At 68.1% G+C, this 21,914-nt stretch overlaps 2 protein-coding genes and 1 long non-coding RNA gene across 9 annotated transcripts in view; 2 read left to right on the top strand and 1 right to left on the bottom strand.

The window, feature by feature from the left end:
- On the top strand, positions 1 to 5,061 carry DCAF15 (DDB1 and CUL4 associated factor 15). The gene is made up of 13 exons (XM_070058885.1): positions 1 to 169; positions 1,416 to 1,513; positions 1,597 to 1,732; positions 1,816 to 1,922; positions 2,106 to 2,245; positions 2,331 to 2,501; positions 3,074 to 3,517; positions 3,720 to 3,811; positions 3,900 to 4,028; positions 4,099 to 4,184; positions 4,267 to 4,371; positions 4,471 to 4,586; positions 4,711 to 5,061. The coding sequence occupies exons 1-13, from the start codon at positions 38 to 40 to the stop codon at positions 4,764 to 4,766; spliced, it is 1,812 nt and encodes a 603-aa protein (XP_069914986.1). The 5' UTR covers positions 1 to 37; the 3' UTR covers positions 4,767 to 5,061.
- Positions 5,057 to 21,914, bottom strand: part of RFX1 (regulatory factor X1) — a 23,047-nt gene continuing 6,189 nt past the window's right edge. For 3 of the 5 annotated variants that reach the window (XM_070058881.1, XM_070058880.1, XM_070058877.1), the window contains 20 exons: positions 17,621 to 17,730; positions 17,358 to 17,429; positions 16,827 to 16,934; positions 15,989 to 16,105; positions 15,067 to 15,162; positions 14,434 to 14,691; positions 13,870 to 13,964; positions 10,164 to 10,563; positions 9,644 to 9,825; positions 9,134 to 9,253; positions 8,932 to 9,047; positions 8,367 to 8,485; positions 8,174 to 8,283; positions 7,920 to 8,071; positions 7,616 to 7,713; positions 6,934 to 7,083; positions 6,638 to 6,846; positions 6,373 to 6,526; positions 6,248 to 6,293; positions 5,057 to 6,152 (listed from right to left, as the gene is read on the bottom strand). In XM_070058881.1, coding sequence (XP_069914982.1) covers positions 5,983 to 6,152; positions 6,248 to 6,293; positions 6,373 to 6,526; positions 6,638 to 6,846; positions 6,934 to 7,083; positions 7,616 to 7,713; positions 7,920 to 8,071; positions 8,174 to 8,283; positions 8,367 to 8,485; positions 8,932 to 9,047; positions 9,134 to 9,253; positions 9,644 to 9,825; positions 10,164 to 10,563; positions 13,870 to 13,964; positions 14,434 to 14,691; positions 15,067 to 15,162; positions 15,989 to 16,105; positions 16,827 to 16,934; positions 17,358 to 17,429; positions 17,621 to 17,722 — 2,874 coding nt within the window. In that variant the 5' untranslated portion in view covers positions 17,723 to 17,730 and the 3' untranslated portion in view covers positions 5,057 to 5,982. The remainder of the gene's footprint in view (positions 6,153 to 6,247; positions 6,294 to 6,372; positions 6,527 to 6,637; positions 6,847 to 6,933; positions 7,084 to 7,615; positions 7,714 to 7,919; positions 8,072 to 8,173; positions 8,284 to 8,366; positions 8,486 to 8,931; positions 9,048 to 9,133; positions 9,254 to 9,643; positions 9,826 to 10,163; positions 10,564 to 13,869; positions 13,965 to 14,433; positions 14,692 to 15,066; positions 15,163 to 15,988; positions 16,106 to 16,826; positions 16,935 to 17,357; positions 17,430 to 17,620; positions 17,731 to 21,914) is intronic. The other 2 variants (XM_070058878.1, XM_070058879.1) reach the window with 2 other exon arrangements.
- Positions 19,953 to 21,914, top strand: part of LOC138845647 (uncharacterized) — a 5,810-nt gene continuing 3,848 nt past the window's right edge. The window contains exons 1-2 of one of the 3 annotated variants that reach the window (XR_011382864.1): positions 19,976 to 20,152; positions 21,599 to 21,804. This is a non-coding gene — a long non-coding RNA (uncharacterized lncRNA). Of the gene's footprint in view, positions 20,153 to 21,351; positions 21,805 to 21,914 lie in introns of those variants that run through there. The other 2 variants (XR_011382863.1, XR_011382865.1) reach the window with 2 other exon arrangements.

A 21,914-nucleotide genomic window follows, 5' to 3' on the forward strand; every position in this document is an offset into this window, starting at 1 on the left:
GGGCCGGTTGCTCCGGAAGTGGAGGGAGGGGGTGAAAATGGCGCCCAGCTCGAAATCGGAGCGGAACAGCGGGGCCGGGAGCGGCGGCGGCGGCCCTGGGGGAGCCGGGGGCAAGCGCGCAACGGGGCGACGGCGGGAACACGTCCTCAAGCAGCTGGAGCGGGTCAAGGTGAGGCCGGGAGCCCGGGAGGCGGGCGCCTCAGCGGAGGGAGGCGGGAGGCGGAGGGAGGGAGGGCGTCCGCGGGGTGCGGGCTGGGGGCGGGGCCCCGGTGGGGGCTCTGAGGAGGGGGCTGGGCGAGGCCCCGGGGACGGGGCTCGGATCGGGGCGGCGGGGGTTTGGGTGGAGGGGGCTGGGGGCGGGGTACGGGGAAGGGGCCTGGGCGGGGCCCCGGGGAAGGGGCTCGGGTGGCGGGAGGCTGAGGCAGCTGGGGGCGGGGACCCGGGCCGGGGGCTTGGAGTGCGGGGACCTCTGAGGCCGCGGGAGCGCCCAGGGCCCGCCCGATTTTTCAGAGCCGCGCGTGGAGCCCACTCGCCCCCTCCCCCGGCTTTGGGCTTCGGGGCTCGGGAGCTCTTAGGGGCGTGGGGTCCCCGGTCTCCTGTCCCAGAGTCCCCCGATTGGGGCTGGGCTTCCGCCCTCAGAGCAGGGGCTGCCTCCCCCATCGGACTGGAAACTCCCAGGAGTGCGCGCTCTGGGCCGGGGCCGCAGGGTGTGGATGTGAGGGGTTTGTGTCTTCCCTCCCCGTTCCCTGAGGACAGAGATGGGAGTGTCCTGGCCAGTGGGCCGCGGCTGCTGCTCCCCACTTTCTGTCTGGGAGCTCCCAGGGCAGGGTGAGCCCCGCCCCCCGCTCCAGGCGCCCCCCCACCCTCCGGGATAGGCCTGGGAGCACTCCCGTCCTATCCACCAGGGACCTCGGCCAGCCTGGCCACTTCCTCCATCGGACTGAGGGCTCCTTGAGGGCAGAGCTGGCTCTCCCAGCAGCTAGGGCCTTGCCTCCGCCATCAGACTGGGGGCTCTTGAAGGCAGGGCTTTGCCTCTGCCATCAGACTGGGGGCTCTTGAAGGCAGGGCCTTGCCTCTGCTCTCAGACTGGGGGCTCTGGAAGGCATGGCCTTGCCTCTGCCATCAGACTGGGCACTCTGGAAGGCAGGTTTTTGCCTCTGCCATTAGACTGGGGGCTCTCAAAGGCAGGGATTGCCTCTGCCATTAGACTGGGGGCTCTGGAAGGCAGGGCTTTGCCTCCACCGTCAGACTGGGGGCTCTGGAAGGCAGATCTTTGCCTCCGCCATCAGCCTGCACAGCGAGACTCAGCCCCCCAGGCAGGACGGGAGAAGGGTGGCCGCGGGCGGGTGGCTGCCGTGTCTCCCCAGGGCCGGCCCGGCCGTGCCCTGAGCCACCCCAGCCGGCCCCTCCCCTAGATCAGCGGGCAGCTGTCCCCTCGCCTGTTCCGGAAGCTCCCGCCCAGGGTCTGCGTGTCGCTCAAGAACATCGTGGACGAGGATTTCCTCTACGCGGGGTGAGCAGGGCGGGGGTGGGGCGGGGGGGTGGGCCGGGGTTCTGGGGTTCTGGCTGACCCGCCCGGCCCCGCCCCGCCCGCAGCCACATCTTCCTGGGCTTCTCCAAGTGCGGCCGCTACGTGCTGTCCTACACCAGCAGCAGCGGCGACGACGACTTCTCCTTCTACATCTACCACCTGTACTGGTGGGAGTTCAACGTGCACAGCAAGCTCAAGCTGGTACGCGGGGCCGGGTCCGCCCCGCCCGCCCGCCCGCCCGCGCCCACCCTGACCCTGACCCTGACCCTGACCGCGCCACCCAGGTGCGGCAGGTGCGGCTCTTCCAGGACGAGGAGATCTATAGCGACCTGTACCTGACCGTGTGCGAGTGGCCCAGTGACGCCTCCAAGGTCATCGTCTTCGGCTTCAAGTGAGACTGGGGGCAGGGGGCGGAGACTGAGGGTGTGTCCGCCCCCCGCGCCCGCTCGGCCAATGAGACTCGAGCCCGGGGGCAGAGCTGAGGGTGTGCTCTGCCAATGAGATTGGGGGCGGAGGGTGGAGGCCGTGGCTGGGCGGGCCCGGGGGGCGGAGGCTGAGGGTGTGCCGCCCCCAGCACCCGCTCAGCCAACGGCATGCTCATGAACATGATGATGATGAGCGACGAGAACCACCGGGACATCTACATCAGCACCGTGGCAGTGCCGCCGCCGGGCCGCTGCGCCGCCTGCCAGGACGCCAGCCGGGCGCACCCAGGTGAGGGCGGGGGCCGGGCGGGGGCTCCTGCGGCCGGGCCCCGGCGGGGGGCGGCAAGTGAGCTCCGTGCCGTGTGTTGCTGCAGGCGACCCGGGCGCGCAGTGCCTGCGGCACGGCTTCATGCTGCACACCAAGTACCAGGTGGTGTACCCCTTCCCCACCTTCCAGCCCGCCTTCCAGCTCAAGAAAGACCAGGTGGTGCTGCTCAACACCAGCTACTCCCTGGTGGCCTGCGCCGTCTCCGTGCATGCGCCCGGTAGGCCCCCCCGCCCCCCGCCCCCCCGGCAGCCACAGGCCCCTGGCCCCGAGTCGCCTGCTGCAGAGGCTTGACGCCAGCATCGGGGTGCAGCCAGCACGCGACCCTCGGGCTGTGCAAAATGGAATGGGAAAGTGGGTGTTGGCGCGGGAACCAGTTTGAAGTCCAGGTGTCGTGCACCGTTTGTGCAGCGGCCTGTGTGGGACCAGCACCCAGGGGTCGGGGAGTTGGGGGGCCGTGCCCCCACCCCAGCGCACAGACATGCGCAGATGCGGGGCTGATGGCGATCGGGACTCGGGCACCTTTCGGGCAACAAGAACTCCGTGCCCTAAGAAAGGTGCCCGTTGGAGACCCAGTAGGACACTCCCCAGGGCAGCCTTCAGTGACCTGAGGGGCGGCCCGAAGATGTGCCAGGGGCCAGGGCCACTGGGAGCCGGGAGCCCCCCGCCCGCACTGCTCGGGCGGCATCAGCTCGCCCTGGGCTGTGTTCTCTCCCTGGGGGGCGGGGGTCCCTTGGGTCAGGGGCTCCAGGGAGCATCCCACTGACCACTCCCCCGTCTCCCCCGCTGCAGGTGACAGCGACTTCTGCCAAGTCCTCTACGACCACACAGCCTGCCCCCCAGCCACTCCCAGCTCCCCGGGACCCCGGAGCCCAGAGGCGCCCCCCTCCGCCCCCAGCCCCTGTCCTGAGGCCGCCCCCGCCCGGCCCTGCGGGGCCCCCGAGTCCTCGCCGGCCATGGCCAAAGCCAAGGAGTTTGTGGCCGACATCTTTCGCAGGGCCAGGGAGGCCAAGGGGGGCGCCTCTGAGGAGACCCGGCCGCCCCCCAGCCCAGGACCCTCGGGCAGCCGCTGCCGCCTCCCATCTGAGCCCCCCGCCCCATGTGCGGGGGCGGCGGCAGCGGGCGCCCGGGACAGCCCGCCCGCGGCCCAGGCTCCGGCCCCGGAGCCCGGCTACGTCAACTACACCAAGCTGTACTACGTGCTGGGGTCCAGTGAGGGGCCCGAGCCCGGGGACGGTGAGCTGGGGCCTGCGGGGGTGGGGCCTGCGAGAGGGTTGGCCAGTGGGGGCAGGACCCAGAGCTGGTGTGGGGGGACCTGTGGGGCGGGGCCAGGAGACAGTGGCGAGAGGAGGTGTGGTCAGATGGTGAGCTGCGGTGGGGGCGGGGCCTGGGTCCCCTGCGCCCCTTAACGCCCGCCCACCTCCGCCCGCTGCTCCAGGGTTCGAAGACGACAAGATCTCGCTGCCCTTCGTGGTGACTGACCTGCGCGGCCGCAACCTGCGGCCCATGCGGGAGCGGACAGCCGTCCAGGTGGGTGCGGGGGGAGCTGCAGGGCCCACTGGGGGGGCGGGGCGGGGCAGAGGCCTGAGCCCCTCGCGTGCCCCCTCGCCGCACCCAGGGCCAGTACCTGACGGTGGAGCAGCTGACGCTGGACTTCGAGTACGTCATCAACGAGGTCATCCGCCACGACGCCACCTGGGGCCACCAGTTCTGCTCCTTCAGCGACTACGACATCGTCATTCTGGAGGTGGGCGCCGCCCCCGCGCAGGCCCCGCCCCGCGCTGGCCCCGCCCCCGCCTCACGCTCCCTCCCCCCAGGTCTGCCCGGAGACCAGCCAGGTGCTCATCAACATCGGCCTGCTGCTGCTGGCCTTCCCGGCCCCCAGCGAGGAGGGCCAGCTGCGGTGAGCGGGGGGACCCTGGCCGGGGCGGGGCGCGCCCGGGTCCCCTCCCTGCCCCCCAACGCCCCGTCTGCTCCCGCTGCAGACCGAAGACCTATCACACCAGCCTCAAGGTGGCCTGGGACCTGAACACCGGCATCTTCGAGACCGTGAGCGTGGGCGGCCTCACCGAGGTCAAGGGGCAGACGAGGTGAGGGGCGGGGCCGGGCGGGGTGGGGCCGGGCGCTGGGCCCCGCCCCCAGCCGCTCACTCCCGGTGCCCCACCCCCACCCCCGTCCGCGCCCCGCAGCGGCAGCGTGTGGAGCTCCTACCGCAAGAGCTGCGTGGACATGGTCATGAAGTGGCTGGTGCCCGAGAGCAGCGGCCGCTACGTGAACCGGATGACCAACGAGGCGCTGCACAAAGGTGGCCGCGGGGCGGGGCAGCGGCCTGGGCGTGGTGGGGGCGGGGCCGGCTGGGGGCGTGGCCATCATGTCCGGGCGGGCCGGGCCGCACAGCACCTTGTCCTGAACACGCCGGGTCCCCGCAGGGTGCTCGCTGAAGGTGCTGGCGGACAGCGAGCGGTACACGTGGATCGTGCTGTGAGGAGGGCCGGCGGCCGCCCCCGACACGGACACGGACACGGACACGACACTGCCTCCAACTACCTCCGCGGCGCCGCCCGGCCGCCGGCCTTGCGGGAGGGGGCGGCGCCTGCAGTCTGGACGCTCGTTATTTATGCCTATTTAAGTGGGGGAGGGGCCCGGGGAGGGCGCCCTGCCCCGGAGCCGCGCGCGACCCTGCCCCCTGCCCGGAGCGGCGCGCGCCCTCCCGCTTGGTCCTCTCCGTGTAATAAATGTTGCAGCCCCTGCCCGCTGAGGGCTCGGCAGCAGAAGGCAAATGTCACGTGGAGTTTATTGTCTTTAGAAAGGCTACAAAACGTAGAAAACAGCTGGGCGCGGCGCACGGGCACGCGCGGCGGGGGACCCCGCACGGGGCCCACGGGCGCCCGCACAAGCGGCTGACACGACACGGCACGGTTCCCTTCGTTTCTGGTTTTTTTTTTTTTTTTCTCGTTTTTTTTTTTTTTTTTCCATAAACATCGACCTCACGGGTTGAAAACACGAAGAAAACTGGGACAGATAAGGCCATGATGGTTGGAAAGACAATCCAAGTTACCGGCTCCGCTGGGGGGCGCTCACGACCACTCACACACTAGTCACGGCTGGGGAGGGGGCGCGGGCGGGGGCGGGGCAGGTTCCGATACAAAGCAGCGACCGCGGGGTGCGGAGCGCGGGGTGGGGTGGGGGCACGGGCCCCTCTGAGCCCCCCAACAGCCGCTCTTTGGAAGCCAGAGGCCGGGGGACCCCCTCCCACCAGCCCCCGGGGACCGGGCCCGGCTCTGGAGACGCCGCAGTGCCCACGGCTTTAATTGCACTTATGCCGAGAAGGGGGAAGCGGTGGGGTCGCTGCGGGGGGGGGGAGGGGGCTGCGGCTGCCGGCGGCAATGGGGGGGCTGTGACGCCCACCTACGCACGCCCAGGGCCGGGGTGGGGCCCAGGGCGAGCTGTGCAAAGCCAGCGAGCAGAATAAGTTAACGGGTCCTGGGGGAGGGGGCCTGCCAGCCTGCCCCCGGGGCGAAGGGGGTGCTGCGGCCTTGGGGGCACCCGGGCACGGCGGCGGTTCCTAAGGCACTGTCTCGTCTTCTGTGTCGGTTTGCAGCTGCGGCCCCGCCCGGCCCTGTGATTGTGCCGGCCCTGGGGTGGGGGGAGGGGGCTGGGCCCCCCAGGAGCGGTGGGGGGGCCCTGGCGTGGAGGGGGGCTTAGCTGGAGGGCAGCGCCGGCACGAACAGGCCGCGCGTGTCAGTCCGAGCCAGCTTGGCGGGCGGCTGCAGGGCCTCGGGGCCGAGCGCGGGCGACTGGCCGCCGGCCGCCAGCGAGATGTCCTGCGGCAGCTCGTCCTCGCTGTCCTCCTCCTCCTCCTCCTCCTCGTCTGGGCACAGGGGGCGGGCGCGGCTCAGCGGGCGCGGGGCACCCCCTACCCCCAGCCCCGCACCTGCCACCCCGCCCGCGCCCCGCTCTGCTCACCTTTGTCCGCGTCCAGGGGGTTCAGCGCTGTGGTCAGGTTGGCGAACTGCGGGGGGCGGGAGACGGAGGTGAGGGGCCCGCCGGCCCGCGGCCCGCCCGCGCCCCCCGCGCCCCGCCGCGCGCACCTCGCCCATGACGGCGATGGGGGTCTCGCCCTTGGCCTGGGCCACGCGGTGCTCGATCAGGTAGTACATGTACTCGTCGTAGAGCAGCCGGATGAGGTGGAAGGAGCCGAAGCTGGCGGCGCTGCGCAGGGTCAGGTCCCGGATCACCATGGAGCTGGGGGCCGGACAGAGGCGCGGCGCGGCTGAGCCCCGGAGAGGCGGCAGCGGCCGCCCCGCCCAGGGGGCGTGGTCCCGCCCCGCCCCGCCCCGCCCCGCCGGCGCGCACCTGTAGAAGGACCACTTGAGGAGGAAGAGCTTGGCCGCCTTGGGGAAGCCGGCGCTGCCCTGGTAGGGCTTGAGCACCTGGCTCACCACGCCGTCCAGCCAGGCCGCCCACTGCTCCAGCGAGTTCTGCTGCTGCAGCGTCACCTTGAAGTCCTGCTCCAGGCGCTGCACCACGCGGTCCTCGCAGCGGCACACCCACGAGGCCTGCTCCTGCGGCACAGCGGGCGGGCGCACCCGGGTCTCAGCCGCCCCGTCCCGCCCCGCCCCCGGACCGGCCCCCCGCCCCGCCCACCCCACCTGCACGTTGGCGAAGTCCACGCGGTTGAGGTCGCTCAGCATCTGGTTGATCTGGGCCGTGTTCTGCAGCACGGCGCGCGCCGCCTGCGCCAGGTGGTTGAGTGACGTGTAGCGCCGCAGCGTCTGCGCGAAGGCGCCGGCCGCCGCCACCTGCGTGCAGGGCCGGGGTCAGGGCTTCCGCGAAGCCCCCTCCCCCTTTCTAGATGGGGGTCTGAGCGCGGCGGGTCCCACCCAGGGGCAGCTTTACCGTGCCCTGGCCGGCGCTGGCACGGACTTTACTGCAAGGTCACCGCGGGGCCCGGAGAACCCCGCCGGGCATGTATACAGTAGGTGCTCAGGGAGCGCAAGCGGAGCGGACACCTGAGCACAGGAGCCGTGCCCAGAGCTCCCTCCGGGCTCCGCGCCTCCGACTCGCCGGCCCCGGGCGCCTGGGCCCGTATGGGCGAGGCCGGGCTGCTGACCCCGGCTCCCCGCTCCGCGCCCAGGCAGCCACGGGGCAGCCGTGCGGCAGGCGGGCGTCCTCGCCCACAGCCTGGAGCCTGCGTCCGCACGCGGCCAGCCCGTCCTAGCGAGGCCGCCTTGCAGTCGGGTTGCATTTTCTCTCCGGGGCAGGCACGGGGCAGGGGTAAGCGGCCGCCCCAGCACCCTGGGAGCGGGGCCCGACCTCAGGGCGCCCCCGCACCTTCACCCGCAGCATCTCCTCCGGGATGTTCACCATGGCGTGGGTGAGCCAGCTCTCCAGGCTCTTGGCGAAATTCCGGATGGCTTGGGTCAAGGCACCTGTGGGCAAGGCGGGGCGGGGTGGAGGTGGCGATGCGGGGGCGGGGCACTCACTGGGGGTGGGCGGGGCTGGAGGTGCGGCCAGAGCACTGGGTGGGCGGGGCCGGGCCGGGGCGGGTGCTCACTAGGGGTGGGCTGCAAGAGTGGGGTGGGCGGGGCGGGACCGCAGCACTGGGTGGGCGGGGCAGGGCGGGACCGGCGCTCACTGGGGATGGGCCGCAGCACGTCCGGGATGAGGATCTCCACCAGGCCCTGGTAGAGCACGTTGTCACAGCGCTTGGTCCACTGCAGCACGGGCTCGAACTTGGACAGCAGCACCAGGCTGGCCTTGGGCAGCCGCTTCTCGGCCTCGTCATGCCTGCGGGCCCCCAGTCCAGCCACGGCAGCCCGGGTCACACGTGCACGCAGGCCCCCGTGACCCCCGCCCCGCTGCCCCGCAGCCCCGCCGCCCGGCACTCACACGGCCAGCGGCGGCGCCTCGCTGGGCTGGCTGAGGTTGTACCGCCAGAAGGTCTTCCACAGCGTCTCCACCAGCGTGAACTGCAGGTTCACCATGACGTCCACGATGGCCTGCGGGGAGGCCGGAGGCTCAGGGGCGCGGGCCGCGGCAGGGCAGGGCCTCCCGTGCGCCCGGGCCCGGCCCAGCCCCTTACCTCGCAGTGCTCCCGGTACAGCAGCTGGAAGGCCTTGATGTCCCCGGGCCCCACGCCCTCGGGCAGCGCTTTGCCCTGCAGCTCCAGCTCTGCGAAGTCGGGGAGCGTCCTCGAGGCATCTGGGGGGGGCAGCAGGAGACCCACTTACCCCCAGCCCCACCTGCGCGTTCCCCCAGGGCCTTCCCGCGACATCCCACCATGGCAGCTCCATACTCCCACCAAGGGATGCGGGGGCGGGGGGTGTCTCAGGACTTGACAGACACAAGCGTGCAGCCTGAGAGCCCCAGGGTTGGCGCGGGCGGGGCAGTGAGCCACAGCCGCTCACAAAGGGCGATGCTGCCTGGACCCTACAAACACCGGGTACCCCAACGCCCCACACCTGCCTTCCTGTGGGGGCTCTAACCCCAGGGGCTGCCGGAGGCCCTCTCTGGGAGTCCCGCCCCAGTTACATCGCTGGCTGATGTCTAGGATGCACCTGCCGGTGGGCGGGGCTGCGGGGGCGGGGGAGAGGGAGGTCACCATGGCCCGGCTCCGCCCCCGCCTGCTCATGCCTGAGGCAGCTCACCCAGGAACTGCTGGTACTGCTGGACCTGGGCGCTGATGTCCGCCAGCCCGGCAGCCTGGGGCTGCCCCGTGGCCACGCCGTTCGTCATACCCTCCATCTTCTGGATAGGCTTGAGCCTGCGGGGGCGGGGCCAGGCGGTCGGTGTGGGGGCGGGGCCTTGGGGAAGGAGGCCCCGCCCCTACCTGGCCCCGCCCCCTCTCACCTCTGCTTCTGGGAGAAGGGCTGGCCGCGCATGGCCATGTGTTGCTGGTCCTCCATGAGCCGCAGCAGGGGCGAGCTGGCTTTGATGCGCAGGCCGTAGTAGTGGTACTTGGAGTTGCCCCTGGGAGGGAGGTGGGTGTGACCGCCGGGCTGGCACCTTCCCCGGGGGTGAACAGAGACCCCTCCCTGCTCCAGTGCCCTTCCCCCAGCGCTGGGAGAACAGGGAGGGCGTGACCCTGGCACCAGTGAGGAAACTGATGCTCACTGGTCTGGCACTTTGCTTGAATGAATGAATGAATGAATGGACTGGATCCCGGCGAGGCGCGGCAGAGAGGAAGAGGGGTGGGTTCCAGAGATGCCTCCTGCCGTGTGTGTACCCCCCCCCACCGCCAAGGTCACCCTAGACGGCACGCTGGGGGGTACTAAACGCCGAGGGGGAAACCGGAAGCGGGACGGGCAGTGCAAAGGCCCGGGGCAGGTGGAAGAGTGAGCGCGGGGCGGGGGGCCCCACCTGGTGCCGAGTCTCCGCGTGCGCAGCCCCATGAAGACCGAGCGGATGAGCTTGCCGAAGGAGGCGGCGTTGACCGGCTCCAGCTTCTGCTCCTGGCAGTGCAGCAGGTAGTGGCAGTAGAGGGTGCTCCGTGGCAGGCTCACGCCCTCGGCCGTCTCATAGTTGTCCAGCAGCCACTGTACCTGGGGACGCGGGGACACGGGGGGGGGGGGCGCTCGGGACCGCTTCCGCATCCGCATCTGCGTCCTGAGCGCTTGTGGCTGCCCGCCCTCCATCTCCTCCCGTCAGATCTCACTGCTCCCCAGAAACCAGAGCCCACGGAACCTTCTAGAACTACACTGTCCGATTCCATTGCCACTCGCCTTGCACGGCTATCTAGACACGAAATCTGCATGAAAAGCCACGTTGGAGTCCCAGGGTGACTCCTAGGGGCTCTGATTCGGACCCAGCTCCCTGCTTCTGCGCGGTGCTCGGGCCCCACCGCCTTCCCGCCCAGCTGGGGCCCGCCCCAGGCACTCACCGTGGCTGGCGAGGCACGGGTGGTGTGGGAGTAAGACTGGCTGGCGCTGCCCAGCACGTAGCCGCCTTGGATCACGTAGGTGCCTGCTCCGCCGCCGCCGCTTCCGCCTCCGCCACCACCAGCCCCGGCGCCGCTGCCACCCCCGCCGCCGCCGCCCCCACCTCCACCGCCGCTGCTGCCTCCGCCCCCGCCACTGCCACCGCCAGACCCGCTGCTGCTCGCGGAGCTGGCGACGACCTGGCTGCCGGACACGTACATGGGCACAGAGCCGCTGGGGGCCACGGCCTGGGAGGTGGCGGGGGTGCTGACCTGGGCGGCCGTGCCCGCCGCCTCGTAGTAGCTGGTGCCGGCCGGCTGCGTGTACAGCGGCGTCTCGGGGTAGGGGTAGGTGCTGGAGCGGCTGGGGGGAGAAGCAGAGGGCATGGAGCAGGGGGGCATGAGAGCTGGGCGGGGCACCTCCGCAGGGCCAGGGGGCGTTCTAGGGGGGCAGGGGGAGGGGGCCATGTTCCCTGGATTTGCCCAAGCAATGCGCTTAAGAAGCAGGGCTGGGCCGGCGCAGAGCGCCCTGCAGGTCTCCCACGGGTGTGGCAGGGACCCGAGCGCTTGAGCGGCCGGCCACCTGCAGTCTCCCGAGGTCTGCATTAGTGGGGAGCCAGGACTTGAACCCGGCACTCTGCCGTCTATGGGACGTGGGCGCCTCACCCTTTGGGTTTCTGGAAGGTGGCAGGTGGCGCCGGTGGGCAGTGTCCCCGGCTCAGGAGGGCTCTTTGGATTGGATTCCTGGAGGAGGTGAGGCCCCCGAGGCTGGAGGGCACTAGGAGGGGTAGGGGGTGGGTTCCAACTCCCTGCTATGTGTACCGTGGGAGGCCGCAGGTGGGGGCTCAAGTACTTGGGCCCCTGCCGCCCAGGAGAGTGGGAGACCCCAGGCTGGAGCTCCTGGCTCCTGGCTCCTGGCTTCAAGCCAACCCAGCCCAGCTACTGTAGGCATTTGGGGAGTGAACCAGCAAAGGGAAGATCTTGCTCTTATTCTGTCTCGGTCACTTTGACTTTGAAATAGCTAACTAAATCTTTTTTTAAAAAAGAGGCCGGGGCCGCGGCTCACTAGGCTAATCCTCCGCCTAGCGGCGCCGGCACACTGGGTTCTAGTCCCGGTCGGGGCGCCGGATTCTGTCCCGGTTGCCCCTCTTCCAGGCCAGCTCTCTGCTGTGGCCAGGGAGTGCAGTGGAGGATGGCCCAGGTGCTTGGGCCCTGCACCCCATGGGAGACCAGGAAAAGCACCTGGCTCCTGGCTCCTGCCATCGGATCAGCGTGGTGCGCCGGCCGCAGCGCGCTGGCCGCGGCGGCCATTGGAGGGTGAACCAACGGCAAAGGAAGACCTTTCTCTCTGTCTCTCTCTCTCACTGTCTACTCTGCCTGTCAAAAAAAAAAAAAAAAAGAGAGAACTTTGGGCTAAGAGTTTAGCCTAGCAGTTGGGGGTGCCAGTGGGCGTGCCCCTGCCCTTTGTCATGGTGCCTGGGTTAAATGCCAGGCCCCAGCACCCGGCCCCACCCAGACCCTGGAAGGCAGCGGTGATCACACACCGAACTAGGCTCCTGCCACCCGCGTGGGAGGCCTGGATCAGGTTCCTAGCTCCTGGCTTCAGCCCAGCCCAGATCCTATGCAAGCACTTGTGGGGTAAGCCAGCAGCTGGAACCTTTCTCTCTCTCTCTCTCTCCCTCCCTCCCTCCCTCCGCCTCCCTCTCAAACTAAAAACTTAAATATATATATATATATATATATATATATGTATGTATATATATATATTTGGGAGGCAGAGAGAGAGATTTTCCATCTACTGGTTCACTCTCCAAATAGCCCCAACGACCAAGACTGAGCCAGGCTGAAGCCAGGAGCCAGGAGCTTCTTCTGGGTCTCCCACGTGGATGCAGGGGCCCAAGGACTTGGCCCATCTTCTGCTGCTTTTCCTAGGTGCACCAGCAGGGAGCTGGATCGGAAGTGGAGCAGCCAGGACTCGAACCTGCACCCATATGGGATGCCGGCACTGTAAGTAGTGGCTTTACCACAGCACTGGCCCCAGGTACAAAAAACTTTTAAATATGTGCATAATTTTTAAAATAATAAACATGTTCTGCGAGCTTTTTGAAGACCCATGAAGGAAAAACACATCTTATGGGGGAAAAGACTTATGTGTCGATTTCAAGACTTGGCCCAAAATAAAGGGGTCTTCTCATTCTCTCTTTCCAGGCCCCTGGCACAGGTGACACGTGGGGAACCTCTGTTGTGGCCAGGGCCACTTGGATACTGATGGCATCATTCATAGGCTATGGGCCATACAATACGATCCGCCTAGAAATTATCCTGCTGGGGCCGGCGCTGTGCCATAGAAGGCTAAGCCACTGCTGCAGGGCCAGCATCCCATGTGGGCACGGGTTCCAGTCCCGGCTGCTCCACTTCGGATCCAGCTCTCTGCTATGGCCTGGGAAAGCAGTGGAAGATGGCCCAAGTCCTTGGGCCCCTGCACCTGCGTGGGAGACCTGGAAGAAGCTCCTGGCTCCTGGCTTCAGCCTGGCCCAGCCTTGGCCGTTGCAGCCATCTGGGGAGTGAACCAGAGGATGGAGGACCTCTCTCTCTCTCTGTCCTTCTCTCTGTATCTCCGCCTTTCAAATCATTCGATCAATCAATCTTTGAGGAGCCACCCAGGCCCAGGCACGAGGCTCCACTCTGCCTCTCATCTCCCAGGGCTCCATGGGGGCTGGCCTCCTGTTAGGAAGCCTGCCCTAGCCCCTGCTGGCTTGGGTCCATTGGTCAGTGGGAAGATTGACAGCTGTGGAAACCAATTGGTGGCACCAAAATTTAGCTGCACACTGGCCCTGAAATTCAAGTGCTGGGACCCATGTCCTCCAGGGGCAGCCGGGGACAAGGCCAGCAAAGCTCATACACAGGCAAAGAGCACCAGAGGCGACTCCTAGACACAGCTGACCCCAGGCAGGAAAGTGGCCGCAGAGCCCGGCCTGGACCGGGTCTGGGATGTGGCGTGGCCTTGGCAGGAGTGGGGGGGGCAGGGGGTCCTGCACGTGCTTGGGCCCTGCGCTCATGTGGGAGACCTGGACAAGCAGGGGTCGTGCTGAGACACGGATGGCTGGGGAGACGAGTTCTGACCAAAGAACGGATGCATTTCTACTCTCGGGGGGCTGGGGGGGGCATATGGGTCAGTGTCCCCTGTAGGGGTGTTGGGAGGGGCAGGAGTGACAGTATTTTTTTCCTCCACCATTTAATATTCCCTGTTAGGGGGCCAGTGCTGCGGCACAGCAGGTAAAGTCGCCACCTGCAGTGTCAGATCCCATGTGGGCGCTGGTTCAAGTCCCTGTTGCTCCACTTCCGATCTAGCTCTCTGCTGTGGCCTGGGAAAGCAGTGGAAGATGGCCCAGGTCCTTGGGCCCCTGTGCCCACATGGGAGCCCTGGAAGAAGCTCCTGGCTTCCCATCAGTCCAGCTCTGGCCACTGCAGCCATTTGGAGAGTGAACCAGTGGATGGAAGTCCTCTCTCTCTCTGTCTCTCCCTTTCTCTCTCTGTAACTCTGCCTCTCAAATAAACAAACAACTTGTTAAAAAAGAAAAAATATTCCCTATTACTTTAGCTTTGATAATTTTTCAAATGGGCCAGGGAGGGTCCTGGGCAGATCTCGAGGCGCCCCTCCCCCACTCACATGGCGCTGGCCGTGTAGCTGGCGTCGCCCCCCTCCACGTACTGCACCTGGCTGGCATACACGTGCGGCACGGACACCTGCTGCAGCTGCTGCACCTGGGGGGGGGGGGCAAGGCAGGGAGGGTCAGGGGCCCGGCCGGCCAGGACTCTGTCAGGGTAGCAGGGGGCAAGACGGGTGGGTGGGGGGTGACCCCGACAGGGTCCTTCAGCCTGCAGTCAGGGGCTGAACCAAGCATACGGACAAAGTTGCCGCCCAGAGCCACAGCCTGGATCCTAGGGGTGGGGCGTGCGTGACTGACAGGGGCCTCGAGGCGGGGCCCGGGAACCCGGTTGCTTAGGAAGGAGAGGGGTCTAAAATGACTGACAGGGCCTTGGGGGCCCCTACCTCCACCCCCCCTCCCCCGTGAGCAGGGCAGAAACCAGGGCCTAGCTCAGGCTTTGGTAGCCAGGGCCGGGTCCCCCAGAGCCTCCGGCCGGGCGGAGGGGGCGTCTACGGGGCACACAGGGCCTGGCGCCCCGCCCCCGCCCGCCCCCCCACCCCCGGCCTGGGGCGTCGGCCACCTACTTTGAGGGCTGTGGCGGCCGTGCTGAACACTAGCAAGTGGGGGACTCTCTGGATGCTGGCCCTCCGGTCGGGGCTGCCCCGAGCAGGGAGCCCGGGCAGTGGCTCCAGGACCACTTTCTGCGGCGGCAGGAGCAGGTGCGGGGGCAGCGCGCCCACCAGCTCCACCCACTGCTCGGCGCCGCCCGGCACGTAACGGGGCGGCGTGGGCTGGGGCTCTCGCTGCTCTGCCTTCCTAGCGAGAAACTGACTGCCTGAGGTCTAGGGGACAAACGAGAGACACTGGCAGGTCACCAGCGATCCCGCACCGCCGCCGCTGCCGCCCCGCTGCCTCCGGGAGGGGAGGGGGACCTCCCCCCACGCCCCCCACCAGGGCCAAGCTGGAAAGCTGCAGGGTTCCAGTCCAAAGCTCCCTCTCTCTCTTAGCAAAACCTGGCCCTGAGCTGCCAGGTGCCAAGGGGTTGTGGGGGGGAGGGGAGCCAAGAGCCCAGAGAGAGAGGTGGAGCTGGGAGCCCCACCCAGGAGGGTGCCTGGCCTTCCCTGGGGCCACAGGGGACCTGGATCCCTCCTGCCCCAGTCCCCAGCCCCGGACCAACCCCACTTGGCCTTAGGGTAGCTGGGGGGAGGGGCACGCACCTCCTGAGCCACGTGGACTGGCTGCAGCCCCTGCACGGTCAGCTGCTGCACGGGGCCGGCTTTGGGCGCCTGCGGAGTGGCCTGGACCACAGACCTCTGCAGAGGGAAAGGCGAGTCAGAGAGCAGTGGCGGCGGCGGGGAGGCACCACCCCCCCACCCCACCCCCCCGCCGCAGCCGCCAACAGCCAGGCCCTGGGTTTGCCGCAACAGCATCAGTCTTGTAACCAAGAGACCCCACTCGGTTCTCTGGCTAATTCCGGGTGTGTGTGTGTTTGAGTTCTTTCACTGCAGGGGCCAGGCACCAACCAAGCACCTTCCAAATTCATTCAGGCATTGATCACTGCCCCCCCCCCCCCCAATGCTCAGCAAGGGGAGGGCCCGCCTCCGGGCTCCCGCAGGTGCGCCAAGAACCAGGCAGGTAATGCCAGGGCTTAGTTAGCTTTTGCTCTTGTCCCTCCCCCCCCCATCTTTGCTTTGGGTTGGGGGTGGGTGTATGGGATTTGGGCGGGGGGGGGGCCTCTGGCGCTGGGCAGGAAGACCTCTGGGGTGGGGCTCCTGCTTTTTTTGGAGGAAGATCGGGGTGGGGGGACCTTTATCATTTTTCCCCACGGGCTGGGCTCCCCCACCCCATCTTGTATGGTTGGAATCGCACAGCCCTGCCTCTCAAGCTGCTGGCCAAGAGATGGGGCAGGTGCCTCTGACCACCCTCCCGCCCCGCTCCCCAGAAGGCTGGGCCGCTCAGCCTTGGGCAGTGGTACCAAGGGGGCCAAGAGGAGTTCAGGAAGCAGCTCCCACAGCCTGCTCTGCACACGGCACCTGCCGCCAAGGTCCCAGCTCATCCTCCCGCCCCCTTCCCGCCCCCAGCCGCTACTGAGATGCTTTGAATGGAGACAAGCCCAGGAGGCGCGCCCTGGCCAGGCACCTCTTGGGTGACGGGGACGCTCTGCTGCACGCCGTGGATCTGCAGCTGTGGTGGCACCGCACCTGCGGGGGCCCCGGCCGTCTTGCCGGAGGAGCTGTTGGTCTGCACTGGGGATCGCTGTCAGGGAAGGAGACATGGGGGCATCGCTGGGGCTTCTCTGGGGCCCAGCGGGGACCCGCGTGCAAATGCCAGCTCCCTGCAACAGCAGCCCTGGCCACCCCGGACGGGGCAGGTCCACTGAGGCTGGTCCTGGGGCCGACCCCCGCCTCACCAGGCACCACCCTGAGCCCTTTCTGCTCGCTCGTGGGGACCCCACCCCAGAATCCCCACTTCCCCGTGAGGCTCGGAGCAGGGGACCCGAGGCAGGCGCTGGGCTCCAGGGCCCCCTGTGTTCGTTCAGGGCTACGGTGAGTGGCTGGCATCACCAGCAGCTTTACACAGAGCAAAGCTCCAGGCTCTGGGAGCTTAGACCAGCCCGGGGTCCCCCGGGAGTTGAGGGCTGAGCCAGGATTGACATCCCGGCCCCCAAGCTCCTGACTCCATGCCCCAGGAACACCTACACCCTGCCCCGCTGCATGGGTGGGTTCCTGGGGGTTCCCAGATCCGCCCTGGGGGCTCAAGCTCCCAGCCCGTGCCCACCCTGCAGAGGGAAGAGGAGCCAGCTCTGTTTGCTGGGGTGCAGCTCCCCCATGAGAGGAAGCCGCAAAGGTATAGGTATAGGGCTGGGAAGGGGGCGCTGGAGCAGGGAGGGATTAGGAGCAGTGACTGACGCACTACGGAGCCACAGGGCAGAGCAGGGAGACGGGAGGAGAGCAGGGCTGATGGGGCCGCCACCTACCTCTGTGGGTGAGTGTACCTGCTGGGTACCGTGGACCGTCAGGGAGACCTGGCCGCCCTTGCTGCCCGGTGCCGCGCTCTGCACCACCAGACGCTGCGTGGAGAGAGCCTGGGCGGGGGCGGGGGGGGGCATCACCAATGTGGCGCTCCAGAGCACTTGGGCCGAGCTGGGCCGTGTCCCAGGCACCCTGCACCGGTTTGCCCTGTCCTGGCCCCCACCCTGGAGTCTCAGGACGGACGGCATCACTCATCCCTGCTGTCACTCTGACACCTGCTCCAACTGTCCCCATATCTGTGGGCCATGGCTGCAGCCTTCTGGGAGACAGGCCCTGTCCTGGCTGTGGGACCCCGGGGCCACTGCCTGACACATGGTCTCGCCCTGTGGGCGTGGCTGCCCAGAGCCCAGATAGGGCCGCACGTCCTGGCTCCTGGCTCGGGCAGAGCCAATCCACCCACGGGGGCGGAGGGGGCTTGGCCCTCGTCCCACGGAGGGGGTGGCTGCCAGCGCTGGGCCCAGGTGCAGCGGCCTTACCTGCTGGGGCACCTGGATGTTGGTGAGCTGCAGGGGTGACACGTGGCCCGGCTTGGCCTGCACCAGCAGCCGCTGTGGGGACCAGAGTAGGAGCTCAGCCAGGCTGGCTTCCCCAGGGAGGACTCGGCCCCCCAGGGGCCTGGAAGGTGGGCTGGGTAGCCTCTTGATAAGAACAGGTGAGCAGATGGCCCTGGCAGGAAGGCGGGGAGGAGCGGCCTTCACCCACGCCCACGCCCCTCCCCCCAAGGAGGGCCCTGGTTTACCTGCTGGGTGCCCTGCACCTGCTGAACCACCTGTGTGGGCACGCCAGTCTGGCTGGCCGGAGAGCCCGGGCTGGCCTCTGACAGGGTCTCGCTGGCCCTCATGGCACCTTCTGTGGGGGGGGGGGGTCACTGGGTCAGCTCTACCTGCCACCCCGGCCACGGCCACGGCCCTCAGCCTGAGCCAGTCTGGAGGGGACGAGGTAACCTAACATTGGCTCCCAGCACAGCAGGCCTCTTGCAGGGCCCCGCCTGTCCCCATGGTCAGCCCACCATGGTGGACAGGGTGGACCTAGGAGCTCCCAGGTTCCTTGACATGCTAAGAAAGCAGTCCCCCCCCCAGCCCCGCGCCCCCAAAGAGCCGAGGCCACTGGGCCGCTTTTCCCATCAGAGCCAGTGTGGATGGGCGCTGCACCGCCTACCGCTCGCCCTGGGGCAGCCATCGCGGATGGGCTGGCTGTCCAGAGGGAAGTGGAGGCTCAGCGGAGCCAAGGGCACCCCCCTGAGTGCCGGGCAGCGGGGCAGCGGGGCGGGGCAGCCAGGGGCCTGACACTGGGGAGGCAGGTACTCACGCTGACCACCCGCCGAGAAGAGGCCATCAGAGAACATGCCCGCTCCCCCTCCACCCTCAGCCCTCCCGGCTCCGGCTCCAGCCTCTGCAGGAGCCGCAGGGTGCACGGGGGCGGCTTTATACCCACAACCTTGGCGAGCTAATCCCCCCAGCCAGCCCGCCAAGCCCCTGCCTGCCGCCTGGATTGACGCCACCACCCCCCCACCCCAAGCAGCAGGGGCAGCCTCGGGTAAGGAGAGAGGCCGGCCCTGTGAGATGCTATCGGTCTGCTGGTACAGGTCGGATTTCAGGTACATCTCGCTGCGTGAAACACAGGGTGGGGGAATCGGGGGCTTGCTGGCCCGAAGACCCTGCCCAGCTGGGATGCCGTCTGCTTAAGAGCCTGCACCCCTTCCATCTGCAGATACAGCGATGCGGACCCGGAAGAGGACGTGGCTTGCCCAAGGTCACCCAGCTGGGAACCAGCAGCCAGGACCCGAGACCCTCTGTGTCTCCGTACAGCACAAAACCCCACACCAGGGGTGAAGTGCAGTCGCTAGGCCTGCCTGGGACGACGTGCAGGGGCAGGGGCGCAGGAAGCTGGGGGGGTCCCAGAATTCCAGGGTGGGGCTCAGCCGCCAAAGGTGGCCTTGGATGGGTGGGGGCCAGGGCGAGAGGACCTTAAGGCCACATCCAGAGCAGAGCCCATGAGTGTGTGTCAGAGGCAGGGGAGCCGGATGTGGGAGGTAGCCTCCCCTTGGGGCCGGCAGCTGGAGGGTCCCAGGCCTGCCTGGCCAACTGCCCACACAGCCAATTCCAGGAGGCACCCGCTCCTCTGTTTTGCTGGAATCTTCCCCGAGCCAGGATGGGGGGAGGAGCCCGCCCTCCCCGGGAGAAACCTGACACAGCCCTGAATCACGTGAGGGGGCTCCACACACCTGGGTGTCTGCAGGGCACAGGCGACAGGCCCAGCCCCGAGCCGAAGGAAAAGGCCTGGGGTGCGCAGTGGAGGGCAGATGGCCCCTGCTACCCCCTAGACCTGCTGAGACCAGGCAGCCTGCTCGTGGGGTGGCCCTCGGCATGGGCCACGCCCCTCCACCTGCCAGGCCGTGGGAGGGAAGGACAGGTCACTCCTTGGGAGGAGCCGGTGAGTCTACCCCTGGGATCTCGTGTGTATGTGTGTGCGGTGGCAGGTGGAGGCGTGCTACAGGGCAGAGAGGCCAGGAGGAGCCGGTGAGCCTCTAAGTGTGTGCCTCTGTCCATGGGCTCCATTCTGGGCACATGTATGGGGGCAGGTGCAGGCTGCCCCGTGCAGACTCGGTCCCCCAGAGGTGGGCCTCGGAGGCGGGGCCCCCACTCTCCTCCTGTCCCCAAGGATGGTGACTTCAGCCATCTGAAATCTGTCCTGATCTCCCTCCACCTGGGGTGCGCCTGCGGTGCCGACAGCGCCCTCTGCCGCCCGGTTCCAGACATGCACTTCTGTGGACACTCCTAGGGACCCCCAAGTGAGAGAGAAGCAGGGGAGAGGCGGGAGAGGGCTGGGCCACAGCTTCGTCCTCCCCAGGAGTGGCTGCCAGTGTGGGCTGTGGCTGGACGAGGGGCAGGAGGGTTGGATGAGCCGGCTCCAGTGCCAGGCTGCCTTCAGGCCCAGCTCCAGGTCTGGGTTCACAGCCCTCCCTGCCCCCACCCTCCCTGCTGACTCCCTGGGTCCCTGGACAACTCAGACTGCTCCTGGCACAGCCTCGCCGGTGTCAGTTACCCTCCTGCCCCGGCCCCCCCATGGCTCACGTGGCCCAGGCTGCCCTGACAGGAGATAGGGGCATTAACCAGGGAGAGGGGTTGGGGGCCAACTTCTTCCTCTCCAGGACAAATCGGGGAAGCACTGGGAGTGGCCCTTCCGGGGACAGGCTTGCTCCTGGTGGCGGCAGGAGTTGCAGGAAAAAATGAAATAATGAAATGCCAGGACCGTGGTGACTAAGCTGCTGGCAAGTGGGAGGGCGGGCAGGGGAGAGCCGGGATGGCTGGTTTGTTGCAGCCCACCCTTGTGGGTATGGGGTGTCCCACGGCATGCCACCAAGGTTGTTGGGGACATGGGCCACCTCCCCAGTCCCCGCAGCTGGTCAGAGTCCAGCCTGGGTGTGTCTGACCCAAAGGCCAGGCAGTGGGGCTTCTCACGGGCATGAGGGGGCAAGCCGGGGGTCTTCTGGGCCCTGGAGCTGTGTGCCCACTCCAGACCCTCCCTCTGGGGACCCTGGCCCCTGAGGCATGAGCTAGCCGCACCCAGGCTGACCACACAGACACCCCTCCTGTGTGTCTGCTCTTGGCCACGGCGGGGGGAGGGGGGCTGATGGGATGTGATGGCCACACCAGGTGTCCTCTGTGTCATTCCAGAGACCCAGGGGACAGAGCCCCGCCCTCCTAGTTAACAGGTGGGGGAGGGGGGTGCTGGCATCATCCTATGGCAATAAGTGCTAAGAGGAGAAGGGGGGGTCAGGAGGTGATGTCTGAGCAGAGACTGGAAGGAAACAAGGGACAGGCTAGCAGGGGCCTGGCGTGGGAGCGCCGCGAGCAGGGGCCCTGCAGGTGCTAAGGCTGGGAGGCAGGCCTGAGCCTGGCAGCCCTGCAAGAGTAAGGGGCCCGGGAGTGTGGAGCTCGTAAGGCCCTTTCGTGTTGGGGTATGGCGGAGGTGGACAGCGAGCTCAGGCCCGGGAGCTTTCAAAGAGAACCCCTGAGGGAGCTGGGCTGAGCTCGGAGGTGAGGGGACCCAGACGACAGCGGTGGCAGGGCTGTGTGGGGTGGGACAGGCGGGGGGGGGGGGGGGGCTGGGTCCGCCTTGTGGATCCTGAGGAAGGGACAAGGCAGACCGTCGTGGAACGCGTCCTGGAGGGGCGGCGAGCGAGCGGTGGGTGCAGGCACCGGGCGGGGCCCCCAGGAAGGGCAGCTGCAGGGTCAGGGGCTTGAGAGCCAGGGGAGACACAGAGGGGAGGGCGGCGGGGGTGGGGCACGATTCTTGCAGCACAGGGCAGAGGACAACGCTGGTGGGGAAGTTGTCACGGGACCCCTGGGTGGCACTGAGACCCTGGCCCTGGTGACCCTGGCCACGTGCACACAGCCTGGCCTCAACCAGGGCAGGGCTGGGTCTGCACAGATGGGGTGGGAGCCGGCCTCCCCGCCAGTCCTTTCAGTAAAGGGTTCTGGCCCTGAGGCCTGGCCAGCCCCACCTGCTGGCCTTCCCTGGGGGCCCCAGACTCCCGTACAGGCGCTGCTGGAAGCCTCTGGGGCGCCCTGTCCCGCTCTCTGCCCCGCTCCCCTCGTGGTCTGGTTCCACTGGACCACAGGAACTGCCACAAGGCCTGATGATGCCCCTGGTCCTCACCTGGACCTGCCCCCTGCCCAGGGCGCCCAGACAGCCACTGCCTTGTCCCTACCAGGAAGGAGTAAGAGGTCAAGTACACCCCCTGCCACCACTGCAAAAGGCGCTGCGGCCTCAGAGGAGCCACTACCCGTCCCAACCCCACGCTCCCCGTCACACGGCCAGGGCCTGTGCCAGCAGGAACCAGAGCAGGACAGCAAAACCCCATGGACACCAGAGACCGAGTTCTGGCCATCTCCTCCATGGCCGCCAGGGCCGGCTAAGGTGGGGAGAGGGTTCCCTCGACCTTGCACTCGCCCACAAACTCACCCAACCCATAGCCCTGCTCTGCTCTCGCAGCGGGAGGAGGGAGGTGACCCCCTGCGGGCCGCCCA

Source organism: Oryctolagus cuniculus, chromosome 16 (assembly GCF_964237555.1).
Source record: "Oryctolagus cuniculus chromosome 16, mOryCun1.1, whole genome shotgun sequence".
Lineage (NCBI taxonomy): Eukaryota > Metazoa > Chordata > Mammalia > Lagomorpha > Leporidae > Oryctolagus > Oryctolagus cuniculus.

Excerpts from the sequence above, each read along its gene's own strand:
- DCAF15 (XM_070058885.1), top strand. The coding sequence starts at position 38 with ATGGCGCCCAGCTCGAAATCGGAGCGGAACAGCGGGGCCGGGAGCGGC. Across the intron at positions 4,185-4,266 it reads AGCGAGGAGGGCCAGCTGCG|ACCGAAGACCTATCACACCA; the intron begins GTGAGCGGGGGG and ends CTCCCGCTGCAG. Across the intron at positions 4,587-4,710 it reads CAACGAGGCGCTGCACAAAG|GGTGCTCGCTGAAGGTGCTG; the intron begins GTGGCCGCGGGG and ends GGGTCCCCGCAG.